This window comes from Colobus angolensis, unplaced genomic scaffold (genome assembly GCF_000951035.1).
Source record: "Colobus angolensis palliatus isolate OR3802 unplaced genomic scaffold, Cang.pa_1.0 Scaffold41, whole genome shotgun sequence".
In the NCBI taxonomy this organism is placed as follows: Eukaryota; Metazoa; Chordata; class Mammalia; order Primates; family Cercopithecidae; genus Colobus; species Colobus angolensis.
Window position 1 is genome coordinate 6,189,065 of NW_012117488.1, and position 22,288 is coordinate 6,211,352.

Here is a 22,288-nt window from a genome sequence, read left to right on the forward strand (position 1 = left end):
GTCTGGAGTCTGTCCTTTACCCTTTTCCATTTATTTTCATGTGTTACTCTCTCTCAAGGCCCACCAAAAAAATCACCTTAAAAACATTTGCATGCCTTCCATCTGTAGCAGTGTCAGATTGTTTCTTGGCTGAATTGATCTGGCAAAAGATTCAAAGAAAAAAAAGGATGATTTCTGTCTCATGGGCTGAGATCGTACATCACAGCATGACCTGTGTGATACTCTCAGCCATGCCAACACCAGTACCTTTGGTGTTGAAGGGATTAGGAAACATGTCAGTTGAGCTGAAAGGAGGAGGGTTGTGAGTTTTAGGTTACTGTTTCTCTGTAGAAATCACATGTATTAAATGCCGTAGGTGTTGATAAGTATCCTATTGCTTGGCTGAAGGTTAATAAAGCATAGGGTGAAACATAGACACTAAATTAGAAGTGACATTTTGACCGTGAATTATTCTGCAGCCTCTGGGGAAAACTTCCCCACTACATGACACAATACTAGAATTTGGATCATCCTTAGAAATACTGACATGCAAAATAAACACATTAAATTTGCTACCACCCTCCTGCAAAACCATCCCACTACCATTGCCCTGCTCTTAATCACTTACTGTTTTTCCCTGTTTTCATCTTTCAAAATGTTGTATTTGTCCAATAATCTTTAAGAATATTTCTAAATCTCATTTTCTCAATTATAGTTCTGTTGCTGCTGCTGGGTCCCCATATTACTCACCACACTATCTGTCTGCAAATGTTAAAGGCAGCTTTGGAGATAGATTACAACAGCCATTCCCTTTATCTCATCCTGAAGTGGGACCAAGTTTAAACCTGTGACCACATACTCAGAGGTGACTCACCGTTATAGGGTTCCAAAAACAACAACAACAGAAAACAATTTAGGAGCTAAATGAAAAGTGCTGAATCTATCACAGTTTTTGTATGTTTTCTAACCACTCATTTCTTTTTTATCCACACCCTGGCAAGCGATAAGAACTCAATAAAGTTCAGCTACTACCAGTCATATTATCAATAGCAGTAACAATACCTGTTAGGTGTGAAGATCATATATATATACACACACGTATATATATACACACACACACATATATATACACACACATACACACACACACACACACACACACATATATATATATATATATTTTTGAGACGGAGTCTTGCTCTGTCGCCCAGGCTGGAGTACAATGGCACAATCTTAGCTAACTGCAACCTCCGCCTCCCGGGTTCAAGCAATTCTTCTTCAGCCTCCTGGGTAGCTGGGATTACAGGCACATGCCACCATGCCCAGCTAATTTTCTTATTTCTTTTTTTTTTTTTTTAGTAGAGATGGGGTTTCCCCATGTTGGCCAGGCTGGTCTTGAACTCCTGACCTCAAATGATCCCCCACCTCAGCCTCCCAAAGTGCTGGAATTACAGGCATGAGCCACCACACCCAGCCAGATCATATTAATTTGAATAGTGTAAGTTAGTGGTCCTCAAACTTTAATGTACCCAAGAATCACACACAGTACACATTTAAAATGTACATCCCATTCCTGGGGCTCACAGCAAGAAATTCTGATTCAGCAAGACTGGGAACCATGGCGTGATTCTGATGCAGGTAATCCATATACTGTGAGAACACTGGCTCTGTCTGGAGTTCCCCAGATATCAGTTCCTACATGAGGGCAGGGAGAGAAAATCTATTCCTAAATTGTTATGTCCTTGAACAGAAAATGTCACCTAAAATCATTCAGAATAATATCGTATTGAGTAAAATACCTGGCACGTTAGAGAAATAGCTCTCATATGAAGGAAAATCAGGCATAACTCCCCTAGATTACTGAAATACAAGTTTTATGAAATGCTAACCTTTCTCTAAAATGCTGTCTTTTTAGAAATGCCTAGAGAATGAAAGATTTTTATTTATCACATTTTCCATATAGTGCTTTTCTCTCTGTTGATAACATATGTATGTTAAAATATCTTGTATCTGCAGTGAGTCTTTATTATGTTCATTCTCATTAGGCACACAGTCCCTCAGACATAGAGAAAAGTCTGCCTTCCTTGCCAGCTCAGAAGTCCTGTGGTATGATACTAAATACATGATACTAAATTCTACAAGAAGGAAGAGTGGCAGGAGGAAGGAAACCCAGATCTCTGTTTGGGGAAGAAGTTTGTCCGGTCCCATCCCTAAAGCTTGTTAGAAAGAATTTGAGAAAGGTCTCTGGAGAGCAACCAAAGCTGATGAAAGTTGGAAGTTCGGTGACTGGTGTGGATTGCACAGAAGGATAATGCAAAAGTGTGGACTGGCAGCTCTTTTCTCTTCATTGAAGGCTGAGCTCTGAGTGAGTGTGTCTTTTAAAGGAAATTGCATCAGGAGACTTTAGGAGGGTTTTCAGAGTTACTGAAATGCTGAAATACGGATAGACTATGGAGGAAAGAGGACTTTAACTTTTTGAAAAAATTTTATTGGCTGGGCATGGTGGCTCATGCGTGTAATCCCAGCACTTTGGGGGGCCAAGGCAGGTGGATCACAAGGTCAGGAGTTCAAGACCAGCCTGGCCAATATGGTGAAACCTCATCTCTACTAAAATACAAAAATTAGCTGGGCATGGTGGTGTGTGCCTGTAGTCCCAGCTACTCGGGAGGCTGAGGCAGGAGAATTGCTTGAACCCAGGAGGTGGAGGTTGCAGTGAGCCAAGATGGCGCCACTGCACTCCAGCCTAGGCGACAGAGCGAGACTACATCTCCAAAAAAAAAAAAAAAATTAGTTTTATTGTGACATAATTTCCTTACAATAAAATTACAATTTTAAATGGATAATTCAATGAGTTTTGACAAGTGTATGCAGTTGTATTAAGTCCAATAGAGCTTTAACTTTTCATATTTGAATCTTTTACAAGATGCATTTGTAATAGTGTGATAATTTAAAAACATGTTTTTAGAAGAACTGTTTGACATTGTATAATCACACCTCACCTCACAAAAACAGCTTACAAAGATACATAAGGTACAGCAAAATAACATAACTAAAAATACAAGGGAAAGATGATATAAAACAAGAAACAAGAATAAGGATTTTAATTGGAGCTGAGTTGGAGAATACACACCATCTACTGATCATATGGTTTTTGTCCTTCTTTCTGTTGATGCAGTATATCATGTTTTTTTATTTATGTATGTTGAACCATCTTTACATCCTTGTGCCTTTGGGATAAATCCCACTTGATCGTGGTGTAATATCTTTTTGATATGCTGTTGGATTTGGTTTGCTAGTATTTTGTTGAGGAGTTTTGTGTCTATGTTCATCACGGATATTGGCCTGTAGTTTTCTTTTTTTGTTGTGTCTTTGTCTAGTTTTGGTATCAGGGTAAATCCTGGCCTCATAAAATGAGTTAGGAAGAATTCCCTCCTCTTATTTGGATCCACTCTCTTTTCTAGCAGTTTATCAATTTTATTTTTTCAAAAAAAACCAACTTTTAGTTTCATTGATCCTTTGTATTATTTTTTTAACTCTATTTCATTTAATTCTGTTTTGATCTTTATAGTTTCTTTCCTTCTACTAGTTTTGTGTTTAGTTCTTGCTTTTCTAGTTCCTTGAGGTGCAACGTTAGGTTGTTTTTTTTTTTTGAAATCTTTCTACTTTTTTAATGTTGGCATTTGTTGGTATAAACTTCCCTTGTAACAATGCTTTTACTGTATCCCATAGTTTTTGGTAAGTTGTGTTTCCATTTTCACTTGTTTCTGGAATTTTTTTAAATTTCTTTCTTAATTTCTTCATTGACCCTGTATTCATTCAGGAGCATGTTGTTTAATTTCCATGTATTTGTAGTTTTCAACATTTCTCTTATTGCTGATTTCTTGTTTCATTCCATTATGGTCTATGAAGAGAACTGCTATGATTTTGATTTTTTAATATTTGTTGATACCTGTTTGGGGCCTAATATCTATCCTGAAGAATGTTCTTCATGTGCTGATAAGAAGAATGTGTATTCTGCAGCTGTTGGATGAAATGTTTCACAGATGTTTGGTACATTTAGTCTAAAGTGCAGTTTAAATCTAATGTTTCTTTGTTCACTTTCTGTCTTTTGCTGAGAGTGGAGTGTTGAAGTCTCAAAGCTATTATTGTATTGGAGTCTGTCTCTCCCTTTAGATCTAATGACATTGTATTGTATTGTGTTGTGTTGTGTTACGTTACGTTACGTTATTTTTGAGACAGGGTCTCACTTTGTCACCCAGGCTAGAGTACAGTGATACAATCTTGGCTCACTGCAACCTCTGCCTCCCAGGCTTAAGCCATCCTCCCACCTTAGCTTTCCAAGCAACTGAGACTAAGGCATGCACCACCATGCCCAGCTAATTTTTGCATTTTTTGTAGAGACAGGATTTCACCATGTTGCCTAGGCTGGTCTTGAACTACTGAACTCAAGTGATCCACCCACCTCAGCCTAGCTGAGGTGCTGGCTGAAATTACAGATGTGAGCCACCATTCCCAGCCAACATTTGCTTTTTATATCTCGGTGCTTCAGTGTTAGGTGCATATATATTTAGAACTGTTATATCCTCTTGCTGAACTGATCCATTTATCATTACATACTAACCTTCTTTGTGTCTTTTTATTGTTTTTCATTAAAAATCAGTCTTATCTGATATAAATATATCTACTCCTGCTTGCTTTTGGTTTGTTTGTGTGGAGTATTTTTTCTGTCCCTTTACTTTCAGCCCGTATTTGTCTTTTTATAGGTGAAGTGAGTTTCACTAGGCAGCATATAGTTAGGTCATGGGTTTAAAAAAAAATTGTAATAACCCTCATTACTTTGGATAGGTCACAGGTTTTTTAATCCACTTAGCCATTCTATATCTTTAAGTTAAAAATTTAAGCCATTTACATTCAAGGTTATTATTGATATGTGAGGACTTATTCCTGTTATTTAATGGCTTTCTGGATGTTTTGTATATCCTTTGTTCTTTTCTTTCTCTCTTACTATTTATCATTGTGGTTTGCTGGTTTTCTGTAGCGGTAACATCTGAATCCTTTCTCTTCCTCATTCATGGTTTGCTGTGCCAGTAAGTTTTATACTTTTGTGTGCTTTCATGATGGAAGGTATTTTTCTTTCACTTCCAGGAATAGGACTTCCTCAAGCATTTCTTGGAGGGCTGGTCTCTTGGTGATGAATTCCCTCAGTTTTTGGTTGTTTGGGAAACTCTTAATTTGTCCTTCATTTATGAAGGATAATTTTACTGGATATAGTACCCTTAATTGGCAGTTTTTTTCTTTCAGCACTTTGAATATATCATCCCATTTTCTTCTGGACTGTAAAGTTTCAGATTAGAAATGTGCTATTAGTCTGATGGGGATTTCTTTGTGTCTAGATGCTATAGTAAGCCATTCTCACATTACAATAAAGAACTACCTGAGAGTAGGTAGTTTATAAATAAAAGAGGTTTAATTGACTCACAATTCTGCTGGTTGTACAAGAGGCATGGCTGGGAGGCCTCAGGAAACTTATAATCATGGTGGAAGGGTAAGGAAGCACCTTCTTCACATGGTGGAGCAAGAGGAAAAGAGAGTGAAGGGGGAAATGCCACACACTTTTAAACCATCAGATCTTGTGAGAAATCACTATCATGAGAACAGTAAGGGAGAAATCTGCCCCCATAACCAATCCTCTCCCTCCAGGTCCCTCCCCCAACATTGGGAATTATAATTCAACATGAGATTTGGGTGGGGACACAGAGCCAAACCATATCAGATGTTTTTCTCTTGCTGTTTTTAGAATGATTTGTCCTTGACTTTTGGCACTGTATTAGTCCATTTTCATACTGCTTTAAAGAACTCTCTAAGACTGGGTAATTTATAAAGGAAAGAGGTTTAGTTGACTCACAGTTCTGCAAGGGTAGGGAGGCCTCAGGAAACTTAGAATCACGGTGGAAGGCAGAGGCGAAACACAGCACCTTCTTCACAAGGCAGCAGGAAGGAGAATGAATGCAGGAGGAACTACCAAACACTTATCAAACCATCAGATCTCATGAGAACTCACTCACCGTCATGAGAACAGCATGGGGGGAACTGTTCCCATGATCCAATTACTTCCACCTAGTCTCTCTCTTGACACCTGGGGATTATGGGGATTATAATTCACGATGAGAATTGGGTGGGGACACAAAGACTAACTATATCAGACAGTTTGAGTATAATATGCTGGGGAAAGATCTTTTCGGGTTGTATCTATTTGGGAATCTTTAAACTTCCTGTTTCTAAAACTCTTTCTAGACTTAGGAAGTTTAAAGATATTATTTGGTTAAATTGTTTTTCTATGCCATTAAACTTATCTCACCCTTTGAACACCCAAAATTCAAATATTTTGTTGCTTTATGGTGTCCCATAGGTCACATTGACTTTCTTCTTTCTTTTTTTTTTTCTTCTTTCTAAAGTTCTGAAATTGTTCTTCTTGATTTAGTATCCTGCTGAAGTTCTCATTGTATTTTTTATTTCATTCATTGAATTCTTCAGTTTCAGGATTTCTCTGGTTCTTTTTTATATGTCTATCTCCTTGGTGAATTTCTCATTCATATCCTGAGTTGTTTTTTAAATTTCTTTTTATTGTTTATCTGTGTTCTCTTGTATATCATGGAACTTCCTTAATGTTGTTATTTTGAATTCTTTATCAGGCACTTCATAAATTTAATTTTTATTGGAATCTGCTTCTGGAGAATTATTATATTCCTTTGGAAGTGTCATATTTCCTTGCTTTTTCGTATTTCTGTGTCCTTTCATTGATATCTGTGCATCTGGTGTAACAGTCACTTCCTCCAATTTTTTTAGATTGGCTTTCATAGGGGAAGACATTTTCCTGTAGGTAGATCTATGGTGTTGGTTGGTTGGGGCACTTTTGCTTTTATTCTGGGCGTATATAGTGGTGTAGTTTCCACAGGATTTCTTTGGCTGTACACCATCAGTGGTGTCTGTGATTTCCTCAGTGGTGCTGGCTTCAATTGTTAGTGGAGGTTATGCTGAGGTTTTCCTGGGGATAGGACGTCAGGTGGGCCAGTCCTCAGGCCCTGCTGTTGGCAGCGGCAGACCAAGCATGCCTGTTCTTGGGTCCCAGGGTGGCATATGTGGGCGCCAGTTTTAGCAAGTCCAGATGGGCTGATTTTTGGGCCTCCAGACAGCTTGCTTGGGTGCTAGTTATGGCAGCAGTGTGCCAGATGACTGGATGAGTCCTCAGGCTCCCCATGGGCACTCACTTATAATTGCAGTGGTTGCAATGGGCTTGGCAGCCCAGTCCCCAATCCTCTAGGTAGTACATGCAGAAGATTGCCAGCAGTGGTGGTGGTAGCAGGTTAAGCAGACCTTCAGGTCCTGGGAGGATTGCCCAGATGCCAGCAGTGGTAGATAGGGTGAGGCAATCCCCCAGCCTCCAGACAGCATGCTTGGGTTTCAGCAGCAGATTTTCTGGACCTGTTGTTAGGCCCTCTGATAGCATGCATGTGCAGCTGGGTCAACCAATGGGGAGGGGCAATCCCTAGGCCCCCAGGCAATATGCATGGGCACTGGGGGAGGACAGGGGTGGTGCCAGGCTAGGCAGGCCTTTTCTCAGGCCCCCTGTGGGGCCCGTGGGCCCAGGCTGTGGTGAACAAGGCAGAGCAATTCCCAAGCCCCAGATGGCTATGGCAATGGTGGCAGCCTGTCCTCAGGACACATGCTAGTGTGAGGTAGCCCTTCTACTATGGGAACAGGGTTTTCTGTCAGTAACAGTGGCCCCAGGAAGTCAGGTTTCATGCTCTGAAAAACGTGCTTCAGCTCCCTTTGTCCCAGGATCAGTGTCCCCAGTGTGCAGGACAATGTGTGGGCTAGAGTGCTAGAGACCCTGCCACTCTACTGGGTCCAACCTGCATTGCACCCTGCAGCCCTCTGGCAGTGGGGCTCCAGGGATGTGAAGATATAGGGGTTGCTGGGTCCCAGGACACAATGCAGTCTGGTGGGAAATGGGCTCTCTAACTGGCTGGCTATCTGTCCAGGACTAAGTGGGTACATGGGACCCAAGTGGGCTCCCTCTCTGGAGCATTGCTGCCACACGGACCCCGGGAATACCAGTTTTAGGGTCCTTGGGGTTTGAGAGACTCTCATGACAAGGATTTCGGGAGTCAGTGTGGGAACATGGACCACTGGGAATCTCTCACTTAGCCTTTCCTCTCACTAGGGACCCTCTCTGGACTCCCAGCTGATTCCAGCCAGGCTGTCTACCTTGCCTCCCTCTCTTTCACTATCTCAGGTGTTTTCTGTCACTTCTCTGCTGAATTCCAGCATTCTCTCTTAGATGTCTATTCAAAGTATGATTATCTACTTGCTATTTTGGCTCTTCTTTGCTGGGGAAACAGGCGTCCAGTGCCTCTAGTCAGTCATCTTAAAGCCCTTCTCAGGCAGTGTTCATTTTGAACTAGTCTGTGGAAAGACTATAAAACATGAAAATATGCTATCAGTTTTAGAATGGTATCCATAGCTATATTGGCTCAGCCTTAAAAAGACCTCCAGGGCTTGATGCTGGTATGTTGTCAGGTTCTCAATACACTCTTGATGGATGGATAAATAAATGAATGATTTTAGATACGCAGTAGCAATGAAAAGTGTACTTGGGCATCATATATTGTATCAATAGAGTCTATAGTCAGTTGTTTTTAATATTGGTTTAGCTTTGATATGTTAAGATGGGTACATTATGTATTTATATATATATATGAAAGATCAATTATGAGTGACCCAAAACTGTGCTTTGAATATTCCCTAAACATCTCTAACTACCTTTTATATACCTTTGCTTCAGAGTTTGACCAATAAGTTCTAAATTGTTCCACGAAAAAACATAGCCCAGGATTTTTTAAAACATAATTACCGTAATACAAAGAAAGCATGAGTAAGAAGCAAGAGAATGGAGTGGGCTTTCAGTCCTTTGGATGAGAAAATTCCCAGAAATGTTGGGAACTGCCGGAAATGCCTGGTTGTTAATGCAACTTGCCATGCAGATTCTCTTGGGCTGAAAGCCAGACAGTTCCCACTCTATTTTGTGACAGCTCCACCCTGAGGAGCAAGGCCAATTCCTCCAACCAGCAGCTGTGTAACAGACCATGACAGCGTGGCCACGATGATTCTTAAAGCCATTTCCTCTCTACAGCTGTGTGCCTTCTTCATTAAGGAGTTGTCGATGATAAAAGTGAGGTTGACTCTCTTTTTACTGCTAGCATACTCTTCATGTGCTTGTCCTGCCTTAAATGATAGATTTTCATCTCCTGAAGGCATCTCTTTCCCTTTCCCACCTCACACTGCCATTGTGCCGAGCCCGAAGAGGACGTACCATAAAAGATTGTTGAACAGAGCTGACGACCAATTGAGCCAATCCCAATAATAATCGCTCACACTAGTTTACATAAAGTGGAATCATTCCTTTGGCAAAATTCAGAAAGGGCATTTGGAACAGCAACCTGACTTCTGAGATCTTTCCCCCAAATCCTGTAGAACTCATTTGTATCATTCAGAGTTGAGTCTGGGACCTCTCAGGATATCGAGTAATCTGCTCTTAGGGAAAGGAATTTGTGGTGACTGACGTGTGGAGGGTTTAGGTGTGTCTCCTTTCCATTCGGGCTTGAGGCACAGTGAGAAGCAGGAAGTACAGTCCCTGGGGTTGGAAAAACACTACATACAGCACTGGAGCAGTACCACTTCCTTCATGCTTTTTTAGGAAAAAATGTTGGAACACAGAACTAAACAGCTCAACAGCTGCATTCTCGAGATATTTGAAATGGTGCTCATCTTTTAACAAAGCCTCTGTGCATCCACAAAGGGCAAACAGAACCTGTTCCTCGGCCTCGCTGTTTTTCAGTCCTCAGGAGCCCGAGCTCTTTGAGGTGATGCCCTACCAGGCAGGATGTGTGAATGCATCCTCACGGTGCCCATTAGGGTGTAAGAAGGGAAAGATGTTCGAGAGCAACACAGCCTTCCTGCATCTTTCTCTGCATGTTCCCTGCTGAATGGCCAGCACCCTGCCTTGTGTACATACATGTGTCTCCTGAACCCAGCTACAAATAAATGGTAAGCTTATTCAGACAGTAACAACATACAAGAGAAAGGAAAATAATTACTCCGACAGGAAAGGAGAAACCTGTTTGTTGTCCCAAAAGACAAAATCTCTTTGTGTTTATAATAAGCACCTTTAGCTTTTTCAAGGGGGAAAAGCATATTTCTTGTTATCTACTGTTACCACTTCATAAATCCCTTTCATTTAGAAAGGCTATGCCTGACATACCTTTTGTAATGTTTTTCAGTTAAGCAGAACCACTCACTGCTCCAAATGGGGTCTGTTCATTATTAAAAGTCATTTTTTGGGCATATTCTTAAATCTGTCTTAAAATGATAACCGTGGAGTCTTGATAAATTAATAGAAAAGCTTCTCCTAAGGTGCTTTATTGGTTCTGTTAAGACATTTGAGAGTAACTCTCAGTAGAATTTATCAGTAAATTACTTCATATATTCTCAGCATTAAATTATTTCCCCACTAAAGGTATTATAAGTCCTTTTCTCCCAGTAAAGAAAAATTGAAACTGTCCTCAAATAATTCTAAAGTAGGTACTGGCCTTTATGTTAGTAAGTATAGGAATGTCCCCACCAGAACCTTTAAATGATAAAAATAAGGCTCAGAAAAGGAAGAAGCATTACAGAGTGAAACAAAACAGTGATTAGAATTTCAAATACATGCCAGTAACTGAAGAACAATTCAAACAGGAACCAAGTAGGGGAGAGGATTGTTCACTCAAGGAGGTGAGGTTGAGGGATAGGGCAGAGCATGGAAACAGCTATAGTCAACTAGACAGGCCCTGTCACTCCAGTGACACGTGGTACTTTCTGAGATGGGCACAACCTTGGAGATTTTAGTTTGTTTCCTCACTGGTAAACAAGAAGTCAGCACTGATAACAATCCCTGAGAACACTTCCTCTGGAATGTATGACATTCCATACTTCTGCTTTGTAGTCACCACCAGACATGCATGAGTCATGCTGAGAGGTGGGGGATTTGCCCAGACCGCTAGATCCAGTGAATAAAGTCAGGCCTAGGAGATGTAGTCTTGCCATGCTGCTTTCTCTTTCAACTCATCTGGTACTAAGAGACATGGGTGATTTATTTATCTGTAGATAAAGAGTACAATGAAGCATCGCAGACCACGAATTAAAATGGAAAACCAACCGGCAGTTATCTGGTGATTATGAATGGTGGGAGCACTCAGCCTGAATGTGTGGGCCAAAATATGCTACACACAGTTCTCCCATTTGCTTAGAAAAGTAAGTCAATGGGAATAACAGATTTTCTAGATTTTGTTTTGTTTGTGTCTAGGTTGACCAGGCAGCAGTGGTTGTGCATACATGTTGTGAGGATCTCTCTGAGGTCCTCAAACCACTGGGGTCCTACTTCGTAAACCTCTGGCTCAGAGAACTGCCTCCCCAGTGGTCTGGAAGAAATTCTGAACTTCTCAGGTAAACTAGGTCCAATTTCTGTGACAGGATGACCGTCCAGTTCTGACTGCAAACATCAGCAGACTGGCCATCTTGGTCCACCCTCAACAGCACATAATAAGCAGAGATTTAGACATAGTGGAACCCCATTCCCTGCAACTGGAAAAAAGCATGTTTGTGAGACTGACCAAAAGCTATTGTCTAGAAGTCTCACAAATCCTAACTGCCACCTTGCATATCGAGGCAGCCCTACTCTACTGTGAAGAAGTCAGTGTGCCCATAGGGTTTCTGGACTATTTTACTCAACTGGGGTCACAGCCTGACAGAGGCCTATGTGTTCAGTTTGATATACACAAAAGGTTTTCTTTTCTTTCTTTCTGTGAATGCCCTTAGGTGCCACATACTCTGTAGGTAGTTCCAGGTCCACCCCTCTGTTGTCTTACTTTGTCATCCAGAGTCATTTAAGTTAGGACCACAGAGTATAGTGCCCTTCTGTATGGCTTTGAAAAACACACAAACCTTGGCCTCATTGATTTTAGCCATGTTTTTTCACATTAAAAATAATGAATTGTATTTCTATTTCTGGACACAGACCATACCTTGTTTCTCTGAGGGAATTCAATTGTTTACCCATGTGATTGACCACATAGTTCATCACATGCCCTCCTGAGGTTCTCCATAGCTTTTAAAAAGGTGAAAGGAATGAAGAAACGAACCAGTTAGTGCAAACGTATTTTGGTCAACTGCTATATGTCAAGTGACTCTCAAGAAACAAAGAGGGAAGTGAACTGACTTTTATTACACATTTAATTTCTGCTAGAAGCTTGTGCTAAGCATTTTATGTACATTATCTGTTTTGGGATTTTTTTTTTTAATAATCCTCAGGGTTACCCTACCTATCCTGTGGAGGATAGGTATAGCATTCCCATCCCATTTTACTGCTGAGAGAATTGAGGCTCACAGGGCATACGTGACTTTCTCAAAGTCACAAAATTAGTGTGCGGCTGAGCAAGGCTTCAGACCCAGACCTTTCTGACTCTAAAGCCCATGCTCTGTCCACCTCATTATGCCTGGACCTGCATTCAAGGAGGTAGCAGTCTGGTTGAAGAGAGAGAAACTGCACAAAAACTCATAGTAAAATTTGTCCTTATTCCGAAAAGTTTGGGAACTTTATAGCTATTATTTCTCTAAGGGATCTAGGTAAAAGGGATGCTAAGCCTGCAACACTACTAGATTATGTGTTAACGTAGGCCTTAGAAAGAAGGAAGCTGAAGAAGTAATTGTGCGAATATGGTGGGTCTAGTCTTTTGTGGTTTTTAAGACTAAGGATTAGACTCCAAGACAGATTATCTGTGGCTCAGGCTGGAGTGCGGTGGCACTAACTCGGCTTACTGCCACCTCTATGATCTTCCCACCTCAGCCTCCTGAGGAGGTGGGACTACAGGTGTGTGCCACCACACACAGCTAATTTTTTTGTAGAGACAGGGTTTCGCCATGTCGCCCAGGCTGGTCTCAAACTCCTGGGCTCAGGCGGTCTTCATCCGTTCCCATGCACAAAATAATAAATGGAAGCTGCTATTACTGTGTTTTGGAAGCAACCAAAAAGAAAATCTGCATAAGAAGAACTAAATTACAGTTCATAACAAAGGAGCTACTTGGGTCTGTTTTTTTGTTTTTTTTTTCTCTCAAGTTTCTTCATATTATTTCTGGGCATATCCATTTTATAAAGAGGGCTAAACTGAATATGTTGTTAATTTTCTTAGAAAAGTTAATCTTTAGGAGTGTCTTTAACTTCTTAATTGCCCACATGTTGGATTAGATCTAAGGTTTCTAATCAGGGCTGTAAAGAAAGACCTGCTCCATAGGTGATCCACCTTGAATTTAAATTCAAGAACAATTTAAATTCAAAAGTGCAAGAAACGTGTCAAGTCCTTTACCTATACCAGACTGTAGCAAGTCATAATAGGATTACATATAAGAAAAGAATTAATGGTACTGCCAGAGAGTAAATAATAAGTACCAAGTGAATGTGAAAACATAGGTGTTATGTCGTTTGTAGGAGACAGTTTGCTGCTACAGAAGTTGAGAAAGAGCAAAGTGAGATGATTAAGAAACGTTTTGAGTTGCATAGATCTGGGTTTGAATCTACCTGTAGGACCTTGAGCAAGTTATTTGACCTCTCTCAGTGCAGTTTCTTCATCTGTAAAATGAGAATTTTGAGATTAGATAATAAACGTAAAATGTTTGGCGTGGTGCCCTGCTAGTTCTTATTGTTATATAATTATCTATTTTTCTGTCAGTTTCCTCCACTAAACTGTAATCTCTTGGAAAACTGGGTCTGGGTCCTGTTCATTTGTATGTCTAAGCCTTTCATACAATGCTTAAGCTCATCCCCATTCTTGATGTCACCTTCCATGTGAAGGGTATTCCATTATGGGATTGCTCTTGGCCTTTCTCCATCCTTGACATATTCCACACTAGAAGTGAATGATTTACCTGACTGGTGAGTCAGGAAGGGCTTACTGTGTGTCGCTCTTAGGAATGAATTTTCTACAGGAAGCATGCTGTCTCTCCTCTGCTCTTCATACCATAAATCTTACTATCCAGTGCACCCATGACTGAGTGGGCATGTCTACCTAGTAATATGAAGCACATTTCCACAAAAACACTGAAAAGTAAAAGTAGATGGGACCATAAAGGTAGATTAGAACCAGATTGTGGAAAACATCATGTTATACCTTCCTAGCATGACATTTCAGTAGATTCCTTAAAACTGTGTGGATATTGATAAAGAGTAGAAAGAGTCTACATGACTAAACCCCAAATAATATTTTGTTTTTGTGGGTTTTTTAAATTTGGATATTCTTGTTGTTAGGGGGAGGAGTGTTGTTTTTTGGGAGTTTTTGATTATGTTGAGGAGGTAAGGATGAGGTATCAATATTTTAAATTTTGTGCAGAGTTCATTTTTGTGTTGTTTTTAAACTTATGTTATGCTAATAAGATACTAATAAGTTCATCATTTGAAAGAACAGACCTGCCAAGAAGGTTTTTTTTTTTCTTTCCAGTTGTGGTCCAGGGACCCTCTGCCTCAAAATTATCTGTAGGGCTTTCAAAACGCAAAATTCCTATGCCTCACCCAAAATCTGCCAAACCAGCATTCCCGAAGGGCAAGGCCTGGAAATATGATTTTCTCATTCTCCCCAGGTGGCTTTTATGCTCATTGTATTAACGCCATCACTTGCCAATGAACAGGTGAATTCAGTTTAAAAATATATGAAGAGCAAAGCGTGTGTGTGTGTGTGTGTGTGTGTACGCACGTGCGCACACGTGTGGTGTTACTGCTAAATCAGATTCACATTATTGACTATTCTGATTACCAGTATGGCCCTTCTTTCCTATAGAGGAGGCAGCCCTGCTTACTCAGCCAAAGATAGCAAAACCCCTGCTGGGCCTTACATGTGCCATTTTTTGTCTTACTGATAGGTCTTCTGAACAAAGACTAGAAAAATAATAGACAGTTTTAAAACCTTAAAAGAAAAGAGAGACAAACACATACTTTTAAAGAACAACAAAAACAAAGACTCATAGCTTAATCAAGTTTTCCTTGTCTGGTTCTAAGTGACTGGAGGTAATAGATGGGAATTTGAACAGAGGAACAGCCTAAAGTGTCAGTTACAAGCTTCTATCCTACCACACTGCCTTCCTTCTGTTTGAAAGTGTGGGGAGATACTCTGCTTAGGCCTGCTTTGTTTCTCTTTATAGATCATGCAACAGATGAGTGACCACCGCTACGACAAACTCACTGTGCCTGATGACATAGCAGCAAACTGTATATATCTAAATATCCCCAACAAAGGGCACGTATTGCTGCACCGAACCCCGGAAGAGTATCCAGAAAGTGCAAAGGTAAAAAAATATCCCTTCTGACCACTGCAGCTGGGTCAGCCTCCCTGGGGATTCTTTCATAATGGAGTGACCAATAGGAGCCTCCTTTTCCTCTATACATATCAAACCATTAAGAAAAGGAAGGATAATACAATTTAGGGCACAAGGAAAATGTGTTTCACTTTTCTCATTCATGTCATTGCTCACTAATGTATGCATAGTAATTGAGATGATCATGCCGGAGTGTCAAAGCTTTTCAAATAATACTCAGATTTTCAAATAAGTACTCACCCAAGTCTATGCCCCAGCTCTGATTAAATGTACTTTCCCACCCTCAGATACTCATTAAGCATAAAGACCTACAATTAGATGGTCAGCGGTATCACTGTTTTCTGACAGAGCTGCTGAGCTGCCCCTCAGAAAAGGGCCATTTGTTTCTTTTCTTTTTCTTTTTTTTCTTCTGTTTTGGAGACAGGGTCTCACTCTGTTACCCAGGCTGGAGTGCTGTGGCACGATCTTGGCTCGCTGCAACCCCACCTCCCGGGCTCAAGAGATCCTCCCAGCTCAGCCTCCTGAGTAGCTGGGACTACATGCATACACCACCACACCTGGCTAATTTTTGTATTTTTAATAGAGATGAGGTTTCGTTATATTGCCCAGGCTGGTATCAAATTCGTGAGCTCAAGCAGTCTGCCTGCCTCGGCCTCCCAAAGTGCTGGGATGATAGGCTGACAGGCATGAGCCACCATGCCCAGTCCTTTTTTTTTTTTTTTTTTTTTGAGACAGGATCTTGATCTGTTGCCCAGGCTAGAGTGCAGTGGCATAATCATGGCTCACTGCAGCCTCAAATTCCTGGGCTGAAGCAATCCTCCTAACTCAGCCTCCCGAGTACCTGGGACTACAAGCGTGCGCCATTACACCTGGCTAATTTTATTTTTTGTAGAGACAGGGTCTCCCTGTGTTGCCTGAGCTAGTCTCGAAGTCCTGGGCTCAAAGGATCCTCCCACCTCAGCCTCCCAAAGTGCACAGGCATGAGCCACCATGCCTGGCCATTTGTTTCTTCAGGTAGAGGAGTATGAATGACCCAGAGTGGTGGGTGTTCATTGTCAGGGCTGCAGAAAAAAGAAACTGCCCATGTTAGGTAGCAAAAAACTCTTCATTGAAAAGACAGAGCAGGAAGAAACATGGTACACTCGAAATCAGCCAACTGGTCCCTCCAGGAGTCTCTGCGTTTGTGTTCCAATAAGGGAGCTGTCTCTGGATCTGGAATGCTTTTCCTGGTCTAAGAAAATCTCCCTTGTTTTTCAGCGTACTCTGCCAGTCTCATCTATATACTTTAGTAATTTCAATTTTACCCTACCAAGCAAACATAACAGTGCTCGTCCATAGATTCTTCAAGTGTCCATATCTTCTAGGCACTAAGCATCTCATCTCTGCCCAGAGGAACAAGATATTTATACTATGCATTTCAGAAGAGCTTTTAGTAATCATTGATCTTTTTTTTTGTCTTAAGCTTTGCAAATATTAGAAAATATTTTATACTACCTTTTAAATATGCAATATTATATAATTACTAGACTCACTCTCTAATCACAGCCTCTTTCTGAGCAGATAAAAAGAAAAGGGCGGGGGGAATACATAGATACTTTTTTCTATTTCCATGGCTGAAAATGTGAACCTGAGGAAAATAGAGGACTCCTGACCCAGGACCGGGGTTTACCCAGCTCTTAGATAAGTAATGGATCTCATACTTTAATGCACATCAGGGTTGCTAAAATTGCAAGTTCCTGGACCCCCACCCTAGAATCTGCAATATCAACAAGCACCCAGTCACAGAACTCACTTTGAGAAATACAGGTCTGAATCATTCATCCCTCTTTAGCCACATTGATCATCTGACCTACCAGATGATTATTCACTGTCCCCCTGATTCAGCCGTGTGTCTCTCAAAAATGACAATAGTATTAATAATATCCCTGTTTACTGAGGGCTTCCCTGGTGCCAGGCAGGGTGCCAGGCATCCCAGGTGTATTATCTTATTCAGTCCTTGTAACAGCCCTATGGGGCAACATTACTATTCCAGTATTGCAGAGAAGTAAACCAGGCTCAGAGGGAATGTCACTTCACTGAAATAATTCTTTAAGTAGTAGGTTGACAGAACTGGGTTTGGCACCCTACTCTGGCTCCAACACTCTTAATTAACCACTGTGCTGAATTTTAAGAAACACAGTGCTTCCTAAAGAAGCACAGTAGATTGTTATTAGGCAGTACACTTTCAAGTAACTTTGTTTTTAAAACTATGCTTTATTTGATCATCACAGAAAAATCTATTAACTGTTAATTGAAGTTCTGACTTATGCTTTCTATTAGTGTCAAAAGATGCTAATAAAATTTACACCTATAATTTAAAAGCATTTTAACCTGAAATACTTAAGTTATATCTTGTCAAATTTTTCCAGTGGTGTTGGTAAGAAAATAAACCTAAAGTATAGTTGAGAGGGTTTTAAAGTGTGAAGAGAAGGCCTAGCATGATGGCTTATGCCTGTAATACCAGCACTTTGGGAGGCCAAGACAGGATGATCACTTGAACCCAGGAACCCAAGACCAGCCCTGGCAATACAGTGAGACCCTGTCTCCACAGAAAATAAAAAATAAAAATTAGCCAGGCATAGTGGTGTGTGTCTGTTGTTTGTCCCAGGTACTTTGGAGGCTGAGGGGGAGGATCATTTGAGCCTGGGAAGTTGAGGCTGCAGTGAGCCATGGTCATGCCACTATACACCAACCTGGATGACAGAGCAAGACCCTGTCTCCAAAAATATATAAATAAATAAAAATAAAGTGTGAGGGGAGAGTAATATTCAGACTGACACATGGCCACCAACTTCCACGTACCACTTAATCTAGCAATGACAATGGCAGAGTAAAGGCATCTCTAGCAAAAACACATTTCTGACACATCTTTGGCCTTGAGGTTAAAGCACAGAGCTCGTGGTTAACCAGTTCCCACCAGCTCTGTGGGGATGACTGTGGGCATGTGTGTGGTTGAGACTGCATGTGTGTCTTGGGATTAAATGAATGAAAAGCCTAGATGCGCAAATCAAATTGATTCTCCACTTCTGAGGATGGTAAAACAGGCAGAAACATAATCCTTTTTCTTCCTTTTCCTTGATTCCCACTGTAGGTTTATGAGAAACTGAAGGACCATATGCTGATCCCCGTGAGCATGTCTGAACTGGAAAAGGTGGACGGGCTGCTCACCTGCTGCTCAGTTTTAATTAACAAGAAGGTAGACTCCTGAGCTTCAGAGTCCTCCCTGGTAGGCGGCAAGACCGCACAGGCAAGGCCGATGACTCTGTGCCCACTCCTGTTGTTTTTCTTGACAATCTACTGTGCCACTGTGCTACTAACTCTTGTTTACAAAATTTGATTCTAAGTTGAATTGCTTCATTCAGCACCCCCACCCTTCCTCCCCTCGTGGTGGTACCTAAGCTGTGGATTTGCTAAATGAATTAAGCAACCTAGAAGATATAGAGCTAATGAATTATCAAAATGTGATTAATCATAGTAAGGAAACATTCATTTAGTGTTTGTATTATTGGTGTGAAAATTTAGTTCCCAGTATATTCTGAAGAATGTCTTCTTGATCAGTCAGATAAGCTTGTTTGTTTTGGTTTTTTTTTTCCTCTGTATCATGAATCATGTTTGGTTCCTGTGAAATTTCCTGGTCCAGGGATCCTCCTCCTTCCTCTTTTACTTCTGATTTTCAGTTAGTTACTTTTGCCTTTCGCTCTTCTATCACAGCCACCTTGGCCTTGGGTAAAACCCAAGGTCTTTCCTTCTGGCTACCTTCCTGCAGGTCCACCCTGTCTGCCATTGTTCTCCTCTGCCTCTGACTACATCTGCCACCAACAACCCTCCCCTTACCCCTGCCAGGGGCAGACAGGCTCCTCAGCAGAACTGTGACTGAAATCAGAGCTGCTGTCTGGGGCAGTGTTAACTACACAGAGGCACATCCTGACAGGGTTTGCCCCTGAGATCTAAATTCCAGAAGTAGGGCACCACACCTAGGAAGGTAAATCCAGTACCAGAAAGTTGCTAAGAGATTAAAGATCAAGAAGCTTGGAAACATCCCATGGGAACAATGTCTTAGAAAGTCTTCAAGTCACATACCCTGAATTTTTGCTTCATTACTGACCATATATGACCTTGGAGGAACTCTTTTTTTTTTTTTTTTTCTCCCTTCAACTCATTTCCGTTTCCACCTACCCTGACTCACCCTGTTTCCAGTCTTCTACCCCTTGCAGTTATCCTGGTCCAGCAAAGTCATTTCTTTCAAAAGAGACATCATGTCTGAAAATGATTACTGGTAGTCCAGTATGAGCCAGAGTAAACAGCTCCTCATGGTCAATGAACATGTTCAGGAAGCGATCACCTTGATGCTTGAAACCAACCCCAGACAGTGGACAATTCTACTTTGAAATATCCGTGAATATTTACTGTGGAATCCAATTTAAATTTCTTCTCTAGCCTTTAAATTACACAACTTTCAACTGACACAGGTCTCTTACGAAGAACAATGCGGCACTGAAGGAAGAGATGATTCCTTTACTCAAACCTGCAGGAATCAGCCTATTAACAGGCAGGGGAAACGGTACTTTCCAAGGAATGGTAACTGATCCAGGCACATTATCACACTTCCTAGTCATCTCCACCTTTCCTGTATTGCCTGTGGCTTGTTGTTTAAGATTAAGAGTCAAAGAGATTAAGAAATATCACTTCAGGTCTTGCTCTGCTCACCTGTATGTTTGCAGTCAAATATTCCTTATGTTGGTGACCTAAAGAGAATTACTTTCATTCATTTCATTTCCCCTGTAGCAGATGGAAGTGAGAAACCTCTGAGAAAATGAAAACATCCTTAACCACTATCTTTCTCTTTTATTTGATGATTTTATGCCAGAAATTTGTAAAAGTTTTTTCTCCTCCTTCTCTTCCTTGTTGCTTAACTTTTTAATTCATGCCATATGCAGATATCCAGTTATGTGCATCCTGTGAATAAACCACGTCTTGGTCACTGTCATGTTTTGAACCATCTCATGAGAGATGAATAATATCTTTTTACCAGAGAGAGAATGAATGTTAGCCACATGCCCAAGTTAACAAAGAAAAAATGTTCTCAGCAGTCAAGGTTGCCCTTTTGGGTTAAATCTGGCCCTTCCTTGGCAAAAGCAAAAATTCTCCCTGTGAGAGCTCAACATCTCAAACACAACCACAGGAAAAATGGCCCAGTCAGCCAGTTTAGGCTTACCAGCATATAATTTTTAATATCTTTACTTCTGCCATCCCAAATCAAAGAACTCTTCTCTATTATGTTTTATCAATTGCAAGCAAAGGGATTTTTCTTTGTAACAATTTGTTCTGCAGAAGACTGTTTTTCACTTTTTCTTTCTTTTGCTTCTTTCTGTCTTTCCTTCTCTTTGTCTGGAGAAATCACTTAGACTCTGTGTGCCTCTTCTGCATTGCATTCTGCTCTGCTACATTAGCCGCTAGGCTGGCTTCTTTGGACTCCCTATGTGATTGATGATGTGAAAACCTAAATTACTTGCAGCATAGTATTACTTCTTTGATGTTCTCATTAGCATAATGTTATTTTTGAAAAGGAAAGATACTATCACATAAGTTTTCCTCATGTCCATTGTGATATACACCAATGGATAAACGAACAGAAACTGCTTTTTGACATTAAAAGACATGAGAAATTATATTTAACTAAGTAAAAGTTAAGTCAGAATGACTTGGGTGATGTGATTCAATTTAGTTAAAGGATGATAAAGAGAAAATACATTATTTAGCATTATTTCTTCAGCTATAATGAATTGCTATAGAAATCAGGCAGATCTTTCTAATGTGTATTGATTGGTCTTTGCAGCTACTGTGAACAGCTTACTAAGGCCATCTCCTCATCTCTAAGGGAGAAAAATAGTCTATAGATGAATAATGTAAGGTAGAGAGTTGCATGTAAGTCTTTGTAATTATTTACTCTTTAACATTCTCCAGAACTCAGACATGATTTCAACATGGTGTTAGATTTGTGCATTTTATTTTCCTGACCACCTCATTCCAGTCAATGTGTGGTTATCCACTCTGTGTGCCAAAACCAATCATGCCTTTCACGGCCCTTTAGTTCAGAGAAGTTCTGCACTGATTTTTAGTCTCTTGCTGTTTCAATCTTACATGTATACCAATCACAATGGAATAAAATGTGAGTTGTACTGTGATCAACAGCGTATGTCTCTTTTCTTTGCAACAGAAACTGCCATGGGGAATGAAGTCATCATTTCTTTGCTGTCAGTCACGGGATATTTTCTCTCTTGTGCTTTAGGCTATGAACTTAGAAAAATAGTGTACCTGTAAATCAATTGCCATCAAAGCTTGGGTTAAAATAATATTTGAAGTGATACTTCATACTTCAGGCACTTAAAAAGTGTGCATATGCACACTAGGTCAGGAAAGCTTGAGTTTCCCTGTGCCTCTCCTCAAATGGTGTCCCTTTCTTCCCTTTCACTGCTAACCATATTCAGCACATAGTCAGTTACGTGGTTCACTTATGCAGGCAGGTGAAAGATTTTTTAATTTGTTCATAAAAGAGTTGTTTTTGTTGTTGTTTGTTTGTTTGTTTTTTGTTTTTTTGAGATGGAGTCTTGCTCTGTCACCCAGGCTGGAGTCCAGTGGCACGATCTCAGCTCACTGCAAGCTCCGCCTCCTGGGTTTAGGCCATTCTCCTGCCTCAGCCTCCCAAGAAGCTGGGACTACAGGTGCCCAACACCACGCCCAGCTAATTTTTTGTATTTTTAGTAGAGATGGGGTTTCACTGTGTTAGCCAGGATGGTCTCGATCTCCTGAC

At 40.7% G+C, this 22,288-nt stretch overlaps 1 protein-coding gene across 6 annotated transcripts in view; it reads left to right on the forward strand.

Moving 5' to 3' along the window:
* Positions 1-21,662, forward strand: part of DDAH1 (dimethylarginine dimethylaminohydrolase 1) — a 259,984-nt gene extending 238,322 nt beyond the window's left edge. For all 6 annotated transcript variants that reach the window (XM_011956104.1, XM_011956102.1, XM_011956105.1 and 3 more), the window contains 2 exons: positions 15,265-15,408; positions 18,569-21,662. In XM_011956104.1, the coding sequence (XP_011811494.1) occupies positions 15,265-15,408; positions 18,569-18,685 (261 nt within the window). In that variant the 3' untranslated portion in view covers positions 18,686-21,662. The remainder of the gene's footprint in view (positions 1-15,264; positions 15,409-18,568) is intronic.
* The last annotated feature ends 626 nt before the right edge of the window (positions 21,663-22,288 follow it).